This window comes from Opisthorchis viverrini, assembly GCF_000715545.1.
Source record: "Opisthorchis viverrini unplaced genomic scaffold opera_v5_59, whole genome shotgun sequence".
Lineage (NCBI taxonomy): Eukaryota > Metazoa > Platyhelminthes > Trematoda > Opisthorchiida > Opisthorchiidae > Opisthorchis > Opisthorchis viverrini.
In genome coordinates this window covers 496,272-511,791 of record NW_008751715.1, presented here as the reverse complement: position 1 = coordinate 511,791, position 15,520 = coordinate 496,272, and the positions used below count along the sequence as shown (strand labels likewise).

General features: G+C 39.2%; 1 protein-coding gene across 1 annotated transcript in view; it reads right to left on the bottom strand.

Annotated features, from left to right (window-relative positions):
* The window catches only part of T265_03877 (hypothetical protein), a gene marked incomplete at both ends in the record, with an annotated part of 86,387 nt that extends 71,097 nt beyond the window's left edge, over positions 1–15,290 (bottom strand). The window contains one exon of the mRNA XM_009168469.1: positions 14,025–15,290. Within this exon, the coding sequence (XP_009166733.1) occupies positions 14,025–15,128 (1,104 nt within the window). The remainder of the gene's footprint in view (positions 1–14,024) is intronic.
* Between the last annotated feature and the right edge of the window lie 230 nt (positions 15,291–15,520).

The following is a 15,520-nucleotide window of genomic DNA, read 5'->3' as shown; positions in this document are numbered from 1 at the left end:
AGACTGGCGTCTCCAAAGACTGTAAGATAGGCTGGTTCAGGTGGCAGTTTAAGATGTCTGTCTCCATCGGTATCTAAATAATTAATGAGTAGGACCCTGGGTCTTGAAACACTGAGAAGATAGGAACCAAAACTTGGCAACTGCAAGCCCACATAATGACAATGAATTTTTCTATTGTTACGTAAAAGGATTTCAGAATTTCGGTAAGTAAATCTTCCTGTCAGTAAAACCATCTTATGTAGTGCGCAACTCACAAAAATTTGATCTCCTGGTTAATGGTTCGACCAGCAACCATTAGATCAGCACTCTTCCTTCAAGCACGAGAACCGCATCTCGGTTTTTTAATCACGGATTGGCTTCAGTGGCATAAAAAATACCTAAAAGTTTCAAATCTTCCCACTCTACCAACAATATGTAAGTGGCCCAGCAGAAGAATAGATTTCACCCGATGAGTCACAGGAGTAGCCCCGATGCGGAGAATGGGTTCGAGCCATAGGCCTGGTCAGCGATTTCAAGTCCTCATCACTGAGCTACTTCTGGCTCTCAGTAATCTAATACAGTGAATTCATTTCATCTTTTTGTGCCAACCAGCTGAGTTGTATAGAAATACAGCAGGAGAACGCCCTATCATCACTTGTCATAAAAGTGTTCTTTCCATATCACACAACATGCTCTTTTCTTGTATTTCAGCTCTGCTGTATTCGCTAAGCCCGTAAGCTTGAACACAAGGCGGCGAGAAAGGACATTTAGCTCCGTCTCCTGCCGTTCTTACTACCCAGACTCTATGAAAATTACAGATTTGGTTGTTCTCCTTATACTATTTGACCATCAAACTTTTAATTTTTCCACTTTTTGCATTTACTTGAGAAAAACAAGCAGCCAATATGTACGACCATTTCTTGTCACCTGCAGCCTAAACTGGCCGTACCATTTCATTCCACAGGAAACATGAAATTTCCATCTGACACCAGATGTCCACATAGGCTAGTTGCGAGCAACCTGCCCTCTGGACCGGAAACACCATCCTATATCAGTGTGAACGAATGTAGAATCAGGGTCATAAAAGACCGAGCGGAACCAACATTTCCTGTCATAAACTAAATGTCTGCTCTGTATAGTTCCTGGACATGAAATGTAACCATGCAGATAAAGGATATCCGCCCCTGGTTTCCATCCAAATCACATAATTTTTTTTAATTTTTTTAACCTATTCTCCAGAGCTTAGTGAAGAGATTTTGAACGTCGCACCAGTACACATAAATCTAAAACAAGTGACATTTTAGAAACCGCTCTCCTGCTGAATATGGACTGATGTACACCTTAGGGTAGCGTGCAATCTATTTCCTACTGAAATTTGCATAATCCTAAGCGAAATGTCTGAAGTTTTCAGAAAACTGCACTTAGTTTGTCTGATATCAAACGTGAATGGTTAAAAAACTTGGCGTCAGGTGACACCACAGAAAACTGTTCATTATTTCCTCACGGCCAGTTTTGCTGACCTAGGAATTTGAGCTAACCAAACAAAGTTATATCAGCTCGCATCTGTTTGGCTAAAATTTTACGCATACTGAGATGCAAATACATACAGGTGAAAATTATGTGAAAATATGGTGCGCTTGTAAAAACAAACGAGTGGCTTTGTTTCACTGTGCGCGTCTGCAATAAACTTCGCTAAGCCTAAGCTAAACAGTAGAAGCAACTGTCCACATGGAACAAAGTTTCTAGTGTACTTGGTTTATTGCTGCCCTAAATACATTCTTTTAGGTTAACACCGTATTCCTTAACAGGGAAAATTATTGTAAACTCACCGATGATGACTAGTTTAGTTGAAGTGGTGCCAGAAAAAGGGAATAAAGACAAGTATCTCCATAACTACATGGTGCTTGTTGCCTCTCTTCTCCAGTCACCCGGGGTCTTGGGGATCTTCCTTGTTTGTTATGGTCACCAATCGCGTTCATCAGTATGCCGGCATCGCTGAACTTAACCTTGACTCAGAGTTCCAACGACGGAATTTTAGGATGATTGCAGCCGCCGATTATAACTGCCAGGAGCAATATACCCCGAAGGCGACACCCTTTCAAATCTGAATGAACATACTCTACTATAATAGGGTACAACAATGTGTATTTGGTTGTCTGAAACCGGAAAGGTTTTGGCAACCATATATTTAGTGCGCTATATCAAGAAAATACACCTTGTTTTCTTCGGTATCTTATTAACTGAATCATGATCTTATCTTTGTGTAATCTATTCAGTCATGGAATACCGCAAATGTGCGTCGATTGAGACCCTATTAACACTGGTTCACTTAGCAGACGAATGCATTTTGCTATTGGGTACTCTCATTTTTGGCCCTGCAGCGGCTACCTCGTTCTAAAAATTCTCTGTGAGAGTGAAATAAACTGCAGTACGGTAAAGGAGTAAAGGAGCATGGTCTCTGAAAAACCCTTGTTCAAAGAAAACGACCTCGCAAGAAAAAACGCAAAAGGGCTCAGGATGTTGGATGACAACCACTGTAACCATTTACTAAATTTCCAACCTAGCTAACCAGGCTTTTCGATGCGTTTTTTCGTTAAAAAGTGCGCCACTTTGAGAAGCCGCCTAAACTTTGCTATCCAACAATATCATATTGTGCTTCTTGCATCCACCGTGACATATCTTACCATCCCTTCCGCAATTTTTATCGCTCCCCACTTCTATGAACTCTACTCAAACAAATGAGGCGCCGCTACGGAATGGTCCTAGCGGAAAGCGTGACAGCAATGACGTCAATTTTTCATTTGTGTTTGACACAGGGTTGAATTTGGACAGTTTTGTTTTTCGAATACAGGACAGTGTGCGCTTGTACTACCAACATAATATTTAAGATTGTGACCTACTGCAAAAGTACGATATATCTGATATACAAATGAATAGCTGATGCGGAAGGTTGAAATTTCTAATATGAATCCGGAAATAAGTAGCCCTGCGCAAAAAATCGCAAAACGAAGTGAGTGGTTCATCTGTAATATCTCTTCGGTACCTAGCTGGAAGGAAGTATTAGGCCTGGTATACTGTCTACTATACTGTCAACTGCCGATATAACGCTTCAACAATCGAGATGTCCGGATTCCGGTGGACCCAAAAACTCCCCATTCAGTATGTAATCTTCAAACATAATAGACACAAAGTTCAAGGAATGTGCGTTTTTCTTCCAAAAACAGAAGGGCGTGAAAAAAGCAGCTTGCAAGTAGCGAAATAAGTATTTCTGTGCGCCAGTCTGTTAAAAGTGAAGTAGAGGATTGATATGCTGGCAAAGGTGGAGTGATGCTTCTAACGAACATTCTTGATAGCATAAGAATGGTCCATGTAACTTATTCTACCAGCATGATTTACGGAGTTTCAATCAATCATTCTTAAGTAATCCGTCAGAAAGCATGCGCAACGACCAAGCCACCAGTTCACGTGCATTTAAGATGAAATATACATTAGCGGAGCAGGTGGAAAGCCTCTTGGAACATTTCCCCAAATATCTGAGTCAGGTGACTAATCGATCAACCGATGGCCTGCAAAGTGAGACCCGAAAACCGCCTCATCGATCCCCAAACACTCTATCCACTGGGCAATGAATTGACCTCAGTACAGCAGTCGGAATTAGAGTGCGCAATGTCAACTTGAAAATATCGGCTTTCAACAAGGTCATGTTGATCATTCAATAACAACCCAGCTTGTGGGCCTGAAACATCCTAACAAGCCACCATCCTGCCTTGAACCTAAGAACCGAGCCTGATTGTTCCACCAGATGGTTAGTTCCGCTCCGCTATTCTGTCGCCGTTTACGCCCGTTTATTACGTGGTTTTAGTATTGCACCTGAGAATATAAAAACGAAACGTCAAAATCCAATAACTTTGTCCTCTTGCTGTATTTTTCAAACTGTCACCCAGTTGAGTCATTCTTTAGGCTTAAATAAACTGGGCTTTGAAATTTTGGGGCGCATTAGAACGATCGTCATCTATATGTTAGTTTTAGATTTAGTGCAATGAAACAGCTGAGGATAACAATATTTGCTGGCTTTTACTACCTTTGCTGGACCGGGCAGAACATCAACAATCTGTCCAACCTAAAACACCAATTTTCGCCTTGACAGCATAGCGTGTCCTAAAAGTTTAAAAGGTCTTTGTCTAGAAGCGGGTTTCATTTGAGTTATCATCCGACGTGAAGTAAACTTAAGAAGTCAAAAAACAATTCTTAAGAAAATGTGCCACTCACATAGAAGACATTTTCGAAGGGCTAAATACACATATGAGTTGCTTACACATGGTTCCATTCATGCACTTAATAAACCATTACATGTAGTCGAAACCTTCGTCTATCTTAAGCTCTCTTCGTGTAAACTTTATTGGCAACAGATTTGACGATTTGAATAACCTCACTTGGCTCACTCCACTTTCTGCCACTTGTCCAAAAAACGGACCAGAAAGCATTTATTCAAACGTTGACACCATGGCGAATTAGCCTGTCAGTTTGTAACAGAATTTGTCCACAGAAAAATATTGATTTTGGTGGATTTCAAACACAGTGATTTCTGTCAGATAAACTTTGAACGTATTGCGTCACAGTGAAAGGCCAAGCTGAGCGCTATACAAGTTGACACGATGTTGTTTAAATGCTGTACCGGTTGTTTGTGAGTTTATCACAGAACACAAACTTACATGCAATCGCCAGTCGGAGCCCGTAACGATTAATCGTAATACGTGGCAACCATGAGAAAATAATCACCCGTATTTGGTCACTAAGACTGGTCAGTTCATCGGGCAAAGTGCACCAAACGCTTTCTGCCCATTAGCAACATTCATTTTGCGCCGTCGTAGCATTGCAGATATTTTACTTCGAATAATATGCATCCCTAAGATACTACTACTTAGCATCAGTTTTAATGACATTCCACGGATATGTGCACAAAACGCTGAAAACGGTGAACTTACTAAGGAAATTCCTAACACAGAAACCTAACCGAAAATTGCAGTACAACTAAGGAAACTCACCAATTAACTTCTATTCAAACAAGAGCGGAGGCATTTACTACAAAACGCACCACCAACTACGGCTAATAAATTGCTACTTGCATTTTTAGTCACGATGTAAACTTACAAATGATAATCCACTGGTATTCTGAGTGAAACGCTTTAGAACAAGCAAGGGAGCAAACCAAAATGTTCCATGTGACACTGCTTTTCGGGGAAATCACAATGAAAATCCTTTTACCCCAAATATTTTTCTCGACTCAGTGCTGCACAGGAGTCAGTCTGTTTGTGAAATTCACCTTTGCCGTCCTCCTGAACGATAAAAAAATCCGGTGTACAACGGTTTTTTGTGCAACTTGAATTGTTTGTAGCTTTCCTCTTCTGATCTCTTGTGGAGCAAGGAATTTTTTCCAAGTACCACAGCTGAACTTTCGGTTGCTGATACTTTGTTAATCAAATGGTGCAAAGCGGTTCAAGTTCTTCGTTTCACTGAGCCAAGTCAAGCTAGGAGATTTGAAGGATAAGTTGCGTGCACCGGTAAGGAACAGTTCTCTAGTGTTATTCATTTGATGATCGTCAGCAACCCTTGGTACACCATTTAGCGTGATTCTCCTTACGTACAAGGCCATTGTGCACATCCACAGCATTTGAAACGTGGATGCATGTGGTGGTATATAGGGTTCTAAAGTTGTTGGTGTAAGCTTGCTGAAAGGTCTACATGTGCTGACGAGTATGTCTCTGTTCGACGCAGAAGTCCAGTTTGTGTAGTCTCTTAACTCTCTGATGCTGCGGACTTGACACTTAACCAAAGCCCCCACTTCATCGGAGGAACCGCTCAAATCGTATTCGGTGCTCATTATCCAACCTGTCACATAATCCTCCAAAATCATCGATCATCCAGTACCTACTTCTTCAACATTGTGATTGACCTCCCGCTGGTTTTCGTTACTGTGCCTACAAGCTCTCAAGTCACCGGATGCATATGGGTCTTCCAAAAGTCCAACGGTCACTCTGCTGTCAACTACCCTTTGGACGCCCAACCAAAAGGCATTATTGTAAATATACACTAGCGAGCGATTTTAAATAAATTTATCTGGATATTAGATTAATACTAGTGCATAAGCTAAAAATGGTAATTGTTTTCTCCTTGGTTTCATTTGAACTAACAGAAGTCGTATACTGCTAAATAGTAACATTTTTTCTAATCTCTTAAGCCACGGATGTAAAACCGGTGAGATGTATTAATAAAGAGTAGCAACCGTTTTGAACAGCCCCCAATTGGTTGGCTTTTGAAAGTCACTCGACCAATTTCAGGGCAAGTAAGTGATTTCCTCCAACCATTTTGTACAGGTCGGGGTGAGTTTGATTTCATTAGCGTGGTCTTTTTTATGAAGGAGTTTGGGTTGCTCAACAAGATTTAAGTTGGCCAGAACTATGACTCCTGATAATCTGGGATTGAGGTTTAACTTCTAATGCAACGGCTTTGTATGTGCCTTGAAATGTATTCTGCCGCAAGTTTAACTGAGAATCTGTTTGTTCCACCGATATAAACGTCTCTTCGCAGCTGTAGAAGAACTAGTACGAGAAGCAAACAAAATAGACAGTCAAGGCCCATATCTTCGAGGGCCGACTTCTCTAGAACTCCCTATCAGACCTAATTGAACCGCAATATAACCAAACTTTGAAACAGTATAACGTTCATGTTTTAGTTCGGTTTCAACGTGACTCTGTGAATTGAAGAAACCTGTATATGTCATTCTTGCCTGTTAAATAAATTACAGGTTTTTTGTGTTTAATATTGCGGCAAAGCGCTCTGTAAAACCGTTCTTTAACACAATCTTTTCCAAAACTTATCATCTCGTTGTGGTTGAGCTTTTGTAGAGTAAGGGTTTCTCTAACCCACGCTAATAAAATTTCAAAATATTTTTGGAGAACTGTAAATACTGACCGTTTCACATGTTTATCCGCAGGATGAACGCTACTGAGAACCGTCGATACGTTTACAAATAAGTGTATCCTGAGACACCAAGATTATTCCTCATCCGTACTAAGGGAAATACCATTAACAAGTTCTAATAACAGATAAGGATTTTGGAATTTCATCAAAAGTCTGTGGCTCATTCTTATGTATGCGGATATCCACTAATAGTGGACTCAGACGAATACCAACAGAAGCGACATTAAGAAATTTATCCAATGCTGCGAAAAATTCAGAACTAAAGTTGTGTCTTCACATGAAAATCAAACCCTTACTGAACCCAACAGGGATTTGTGGATTCAGCTCATGATAGGGAATAAAATCACACCAACCTAAAAGCCTGAATCTTCAATCTGGTGGATACTGGTCATCGAAATGACCCTGTCATCTTCTTTTTTACCTTCTTGGGCAAAAATATCTCCAAAGTTCTACCAATAAGCAAGGCGCTTCTGGTCACATCAGGTTAGCCCTAGCCAAGTGCACAAAAACATGTGAAACAGACCATTTGGTCGCCCTTGGATTGGTCAGGTGATCAGCATCGACTAAATACCGCCTTTATTCTATGTTTATACAATTCGTGCATTGAGTCCATGACTGGACAGGATAAAAATACAATAATTTCACCTGTCAACCAGTGATAAAGATGGTCGAGGCAGCTTACGTACAACAAAAGAAGATATTAACCTTTAGGCATAAAATTAGAAAATTCACCCCAAACTGTGCAGTTCTGTTAGCAAGTAAATTAGCTGCACAGGCGCACAAGTCGGGAGGCCCTTAGAAACTTTTGTCTGGCACTTGGAGTTTTATTGAATAGTGCGTATTTCACCAGGGCAAAAAAGCTTCGCCTGTCATAGCAGTCATGTGGCACGTAAAACACCGTCACGGTAAACAGAAGGCATCACGAAATACAACAAATAGTTTTGCGCGGACTGTAAATGGTAGACTCCCAAATATACCCAAGTATACTCGTGCAACTAAAAACACGTCTAAACAGAAGATTCAAACAGGTAGTTTGGCATGCCCCTCAAATTTTATTTACATGTGTTTTGGCATAAAAAATTGTTTTAACAGTTTGTTTCAAGCCGACAAAGTTGCACCTCAGTGGTCTCATTATCTCCTTATCTACTTCCTTGCCAGTTTTTTAAGTTGACTTGTGTTTGGAAGCAGCGCATAAACACTAAACTTTCCAAGGTGCGGTGCACAGGCATAATGCTCTTAGGAATGACCTCATTAGTATAATATTTGAAACCGTGATGTATTTTTATGGATAAACTACGGGATTATTTAAGTGAGGAAATTGCTTACACTCCAAAGTTCGACCGTAACGAGGTAATTTGTCCAAGATGAATAGTGGAGAATAAATCTCTGAACAGCTGTAGCATTTTCAGAACAAAGGTAAACTAGCACAAATTACAGGTACAAAAAATTATTTTGACATGATCTGTGAGTAGTTTTCAATTAAGTCATTAAACGCACCGCTGGTTTAACCGGCAGAGTAAAAATAATACCTCCAATATTCACATCCTGGTAGCTTCTGTAGGCTTTGTCTCTCCGATCTTAGTTTACTCCCACGGTCTCACATGATTCTGCTCAATAACTAAGTTTATTGACTGGACGAAGATTTGTCGTCACACTCTAGCAATGTGATGAAAAATACTCGGCGCGTTAGAATTCCTTGCTTCCCGTCGAACCAACGATCTCAGATCCCAGAGTACCCATCATTCCACAAGGCATGGGAATAGCTAAAATGCGAATGCTGATGTTTAGATAGGCGTGGCTTCAATAAAATGACTCATTGACTTTGCAGTTTAACAACGCCTCTCTTTGCTGTCAATCACTATCATTATTACACAAAGCTGTAGATTATTTTTGGCACCCAAAGTATTCCTGTAGGACCCGAGCAATTTACAGGTTTCTTACTTAAGAGTAGCATACGTATTAATCCTCTTTTGTTGTCATACTATCACAAGCAAACCTTACCAAACCCGATAAACGGTTTTGGTGGTCTGATAATCTGTTTATAACATGAAAGTAAAAATATTTAACTTCCATCCAAAGAGGCAGAGCTAATTAGAAAAAAATTAACTATTTGACAATCCTTTGAAAGCCGCCACCCTTTGGGCACATTTTCTCAACAATACCACTCAAAAGTTTATCGATTTTTCAAGAGTGTTGGTGGTCAACTAAGCTGCATAACACCGCATTTTTAGGCCATGTGACTGGACTCAAACATATCCAAAAATATTACTCGATAAAGCCATCGCGAACCCTGCATGAACACCTTGGATAAGCGCACAAAAACCGTGAGCTGCCGTAAAATTTTGTCCACGAACGGAAACATTTATTTTATTTTTTAGTTAGTTAATACACCGATGTGCTGAAAACGAAATAAACCACCAGTTTTTTGTAGCCCTGTAGAAGAATTATATTTTTCTTACAAAAATCAAATTTAAAATCTTTGGTAAAATTTAAACCAGTTTTAGGGCTTTCACGCATCATAAATTACATTTTTGGGCAAACAAAGTGCTTTGATCCTTGTTTTAGTTTTAACGATTGTTCGTTTGTAACTTACTCACCATCTTCAAAGTAGACGGCTTATGTAGTAACAACAAGATAGCGGCCAAGTTCTGCGATTTTGGGAGGCAGTTAAACCTTTACTAGTGTTTTGTTTCTCCAAATGCACTGACGCTATAAAAACAAAGACCAACTTATTAGGACTAAGGAGCACTCTACCCATAAGTGATCAAAATATCCACAAATTAAATGCGCATCACCAAAGTTTGGCAAATTCAGTTTTTCAGCAGTACATTCCTTTCAAATAGGCAAATCAGTTTGTTCAAAACATCTGCTTATATATTTCAGAACAAACTACTCCAGTGCCCTAAAAACATCTCAACTAACATATTTTGTACATGACATTATTTCGGCTGATCAGTAACAAACCGGTGACCTTACTCATTGTCTAGTGTGACACTATATGCTAACATGTCATGGGAATACAATCTTACTAGAGCTTCCTACTATGGCACGTTTTGTTGACATTATTTCTCTTGTACATTGCATATCATTCAACCATTTCTAAAACTATCTAAATGAGGGAACATGTTTAATTGCAGATGAATAGATATGTAAACGGTGTACTAAGTTAAAATAATCTCAAGCAGCTACCGGCCAAATATTTATGTACGACTTGAGTTATTGGTTTTATTATTGATGTCGCTGACAAGAAAAGCGCAAGTAATCAAGGCTAGTAAACCGAAAAAATTACTTCAAGCTAAACATCACTGATTTCCTTTTTGTCAGGAGAGTAATTTCATTGGCCACAGCCCTTTCAGTGTAATTATTCTTAACCTACTTAAGTCAGACTTGTGCGTGTTATTTTAGAAACCCAATTCTTTCAGCTTATTGAACCTTAGGTCTCAGGTTCAACCAAACAAATACTAGTGGAAAAGTAAACACTTTATAAAACGGTGTTATTTAAGTGCTAGTGACTGGTTTAGTCAGCTTCTTTTTATTTTCTATTTGGTTTGCAGAAAAATATTAAGGGTTTTGTTTATTCAATCCCGTCACAAGTCTTAATACATGGGATACGAGTTCCCATTTTATACGGTAAGGTGCACTTCCCTCCCGTGAGTATAAAAGTAGCTAGATGCATCGTGAGCAAACCTGATGAAATAGTTCTTAACTTTGTTTCAATTTTTCCTTAAAACTTCGAAACCACTGTTTTTTTTCGGAAGATTTCTATTGTTAGAGTTGCATTTAAGCTCAGAAAATTGACGAAAAAACTACATTTTCATTTTGGACCTGGTTACAAAATAGTAGATATATGTATAAATATATACTTACACTTTAAGACACGTGCTAAAGTTTGTTTATGAAATGTATATTTCCAATATGTAAGGCTTAGGATGCTTGACTCATTTGCCAGTTTCGTGAATCTGCCAATTTGAAATTTTTTGAACAAAAAAGAGCTAAAGTCGGTCAACGAAATATCTCATGCACATATCTCCAAAAGTCCACAAAGATGTGATGTCACCGTTTCAGTATGCTCCATGGAACAACACTGCTTCTAATTATGCTGTGTTTAGCAATGTAATTAGTGTAGTGGTTTAAGACGCTGCAAGGCTTTTTCCAAATGTTTGGTTTTAAACTTTGGTTGTTGTTCAAAAACAATATGAGGCTGTTTGTATAATTCCTTTTGGTTCCATACTATATGAGTGCATTCTCTGACTCAATCTCACGTAATGTAATGTTACGTCCTCTGCCGATTAGTCACACGTAACTTCTTGCAATTTTATAAATAATCCGAAACTGACCACGTCTTTATTTGTGAACTATCCTACCGCCGACAAAACGTATAAAGGTCTCAACTTCCATTTGTCTGCAGCATCACTCCACCGTTGCCAAAATTTTAATTTCTGAAGCACACTTAATCAGTTCATTGAACTGATTGACGATTTGGCTGAAATAGCACACGTGGATATCCTGAACCACTGATTGATAACGCAAAACAAAATTCGTTAGAACTGTATCGTTTACACGAATCCACTAGTACTCAACATGTATATGGACTTGGCCGGTTGATTTCTTCCCAGAGCAAAAGTAAAACGCCACTGGCAGACTCTTTCTTCAGGACAATCATTAGTTTTTTTGAACAAAATGGCTAAAAGACGTCTAATTGTTTTGTCTAGATCAGTTCAAACGTATACCACAATGTTTTACTTGAGTGAGAGGACAAACTAATTTTAGGAGCAAACTTATGACTAAATCGACAAAAAAGGTTATCAATCATCGGCCACCGAGCTGGTCTTACATATTTTTCACAGACTTTTCACGCCTTGAACAATAATCCCTCTTGTAGCCGCTCAGGCAGCCGTGGATTTAAATGTTTTAGCTTTCATTGCGTTTGAGAGACGTAACATTACCTAATCATCTTGTATGGGTTGGTGCACAGCATAATTAATACCACTTATTGATCTTTCCATTTGTGCTATTTAGAGACATCCATCCTGTGCTGCACATAAAAACTCTATCTACTTACAAGTTATTCTACTTCCATGAGTCGACGTTAGGTCACTACTGACATTTTCTTGAGCACCCAATATCTAACAATAATTCAATTATTTTTGGGTGTAAAGAAAAGTTATTTATCATTTGAAGTTTTGTGCATCTTAATAACATTGCACATGTACAAGGGAGGCCTGATATGATTACTGCCAAATATAGAACAGGACAGTCAAGTGGACATGCAGCCACTGCAAGAATGTTTTCTCGCCAAGAAAACAGTCAGAGTAACCACTTTTGGTAAGTTTTGAGTGTATGGTGTAATCAAATATCTAACTTTTGTGCGTAAAATATTTGAAGTGGCCATTTTACTACCGAAAACAGCAAAATCATGATTCAGTTGTGAGCAGAGTTGTTTGCATACAGTAAATGACGCTTAAATCCTTGCTGTTTTATCTTTTATTTTGAGTAATGCTAAACAATAGCTCACTACAAAAGCATCCCAACTGTTTGCTGATGAGGGTTGCAAAACATCTCTGGTAAGCTTTATTGCATATCAAGATGTCTATCTGGCAATCATGGCTGACGTCTTCCTGGTCACGTCACAAAATGTTATGCTTTTTGACTGAGGGTGTTCGGTCTCAAAAGGTAAGGTAGCGCTTTATAATTTGAGTATGATTAGGAGAGGTTTGCGCGGTAAGACGCAAAAAAAAAACTTACGTGGTTCTGGTTCTGATCAGTACCAGAAATTAGGAAAATCACCTTAAATTCTCCACGTTAGAACAAAGTTGTTTGTATTTGGAATAACTTGGCACAAAGGCTTTGAAACAATGTTCCCATTTGTCTCAAGTGCCGAACGCTTCTTTAAAAAGGTTAAGTAAATTGTGATGTATACCAGTGGTGGATTAAGAAAAAACCTAAGTGGCAAATCCGCATCAGTTTTAGGACAATATGAATTGCATAAAACACTTAAACCATAGTGTCAGCCTAAATTTTATGGGCAAATACCACTTTTAATCACGCTGCCTATTATCGCAATCAATTTGGGCAGAAAGTCCCATCTTGCAGAAGAAACATGTATTATAAATGCTCTATAAAAACACACTTGCAGGAAAATTCACCGTGAAAGCGTCTGATAGAAATATCCTCCAAAATAAATGGGCATCTTGATCCTTTCTGGGCCGCACAGTCTTACAGCTTTAAAGCACTCAACCCAAGTGTGTTCGAATACGCATGTAGTGTGTTAATATATTTCTAGTGTAGTCTTCGATAAAAACAGCTTTTTCTTATAATTAACTTGAGGCGATATGCCTAAATGCTTGCTTCACGTTCACAGCCCTTTAAATATTTCGTACAAAGCAGAGCTGTCTTGCTTTCACTCTAGAATACTATACACTATCTTGTCTGTAGTAAAGTAAATGGTTATGCAAAATTGACCAAAACCTATACGACACCGGTGACATTGCTCAAAATATCAAAAAATATCCAACAAATCAGCGAAATTCATGGATCATATTATTTTTGCAAAACTGAAACAATGCCAAATAGGTTTGCATGATTTAGCGAGTACGTGCACACCGACAATTAGTATGACACAATATTACCAGATTTATGCCAGTTGTTGTCAGTTTAAATGAGAAACTGTGCGACCCAAACAATGAAAATGATTCCTACTTCTATTTGGTTCTTTTTATGTTTTTATTCATTTTGTCCCGTTATTCCTTAGCATTGTGCTGGGGCAACGCCCTACGACGAAAGCTATAACTACACATCGAACTTGAAAGCGCAAGGCTGAGAAGTCATACTTTGATCCGCAAGGCATTATTTTAAGCTTTGAGACGGACAAAACGTAGAAGAGAGAGACTAATTACCGCATTTATTAAAAACTCATGGAAGCTTTTGGGGGAAAACCTATCAATTAAATGTTGTAAGCTTAAATTCCCAAACCACTATTGCCATGAAAATTGTTTTCAATTTCTCTTTCCTCTCTAAGTGGTAGAAATCACGTAACCTTTCATGTTCGGGAGGAAAGAATCCACTTACCCAAGTGTAGTCATTGTTACAATAGTGTACCAGAATGCAGCTGGAATACTGTTAAATTGTGATGTTTCTGACTTTTCCGCATAGAACATGATTGTAGAAAAAATTATGACTCCCATCGTGATCGTAAAAAGGAGAAACCCCAGTTCTGAAGCACAACATCTCAAAGTACATCCAAGGATCCGCAGTCCTTTGCTATGTCTTGAAAACTTAAAAATGCGACACACACGAAACACTCTTAGAGTGGTAAAAGCGCCAGAAAACTCCTTATTGTTGGACATGAATAAACCAATATAGTACGGAAGCACCGCAGCAATATCGATAATTGACATCACAGATCGAATGAATTTCCACCTTGATGGCGCGGCGTACAGCCGGGCAAAATATTCAACAGTAAAAAGCATTACACAGGCTGTGTCCAAACAAAAAAATGCAGCGTTGTACTTCTCGCCACAGGGTATATTATCACCCGTCTCCTGACTTGTTCCACAAGAAACCGTCTCAGTTACGTTTGCTAGTACAGATACGCCAATAAAAAATCCAGTAACATAATACAACACAATGGCGAGTGTTGATGCTTGCGGATTCTCAAAAGCACGCCAGAGCTGTTCACGAAAGCATGTAGCTGGTTGTTCCTCCTCTTTATGATCGTTTAGATCCTCAAGCTGTCGTTCTCTGTTTTCGCGGTATCGATCAAGATATTCCTCGTAACAGCAGTCTCCCATAATTTCTGGCATGATTCCGAAATAGATCAATTCGTCGTGATAAGCCGTGACACAAGAATCTTTCGGAAAATGTAGTTTCCCAGAACGATAATAAGCTAATATAAAACGGAAAAGGTTTGGATCCCGATCAAAAAAGTATTCTCCCGATTTAGAGTCTCTAAAATAATCCTTTTCATCCGAACCAAGAAGTGTGTCTGGGAAACGGTCTAGCGAAGACTTCCACGTCTCGAAACGACTTCCACTGACATTGATCACTATCTTCCTGTCTCTTGTAATGACATTACTCGAGAATGTTGGCCCTTCCGGTAATTCGCACTGAATAAGCGGAGTCCAAGCAATGGCTGACGCGCGAACCACCGGAAGCCAAGATGGGTACATCGTAATCCTCACTTTTTACGTCCAAAGTCCTATCCCATAATAGCGTCACCTTCCTAGAATGAAGTAAGGAAGAGAATCACTATCCATATTCAAAGATCGCCAATATTGTGGTAGATCTATAGAGCGACGTTCCGGGCACGAATATACGTGCTTCGTCCCGTGCGCGCTTTCTGCCAACCTTGATAATTCAGTATATCTACGGTTTTCATGCGTCTAAACAAACTACTTTCGGCTTAGGATCACGAAAGCTGAACCAATTTTTCTGTTCCTTATCTTTGGTCAGAGCTAAAACAACCCTGCTATTCAGAACTGTGTTTGCCCTTAAAAACCGCGTGGTTTGAAATTTAGATGGTACTCTACCGGTTGGCTATTGACACACCTAAATTGAGTTC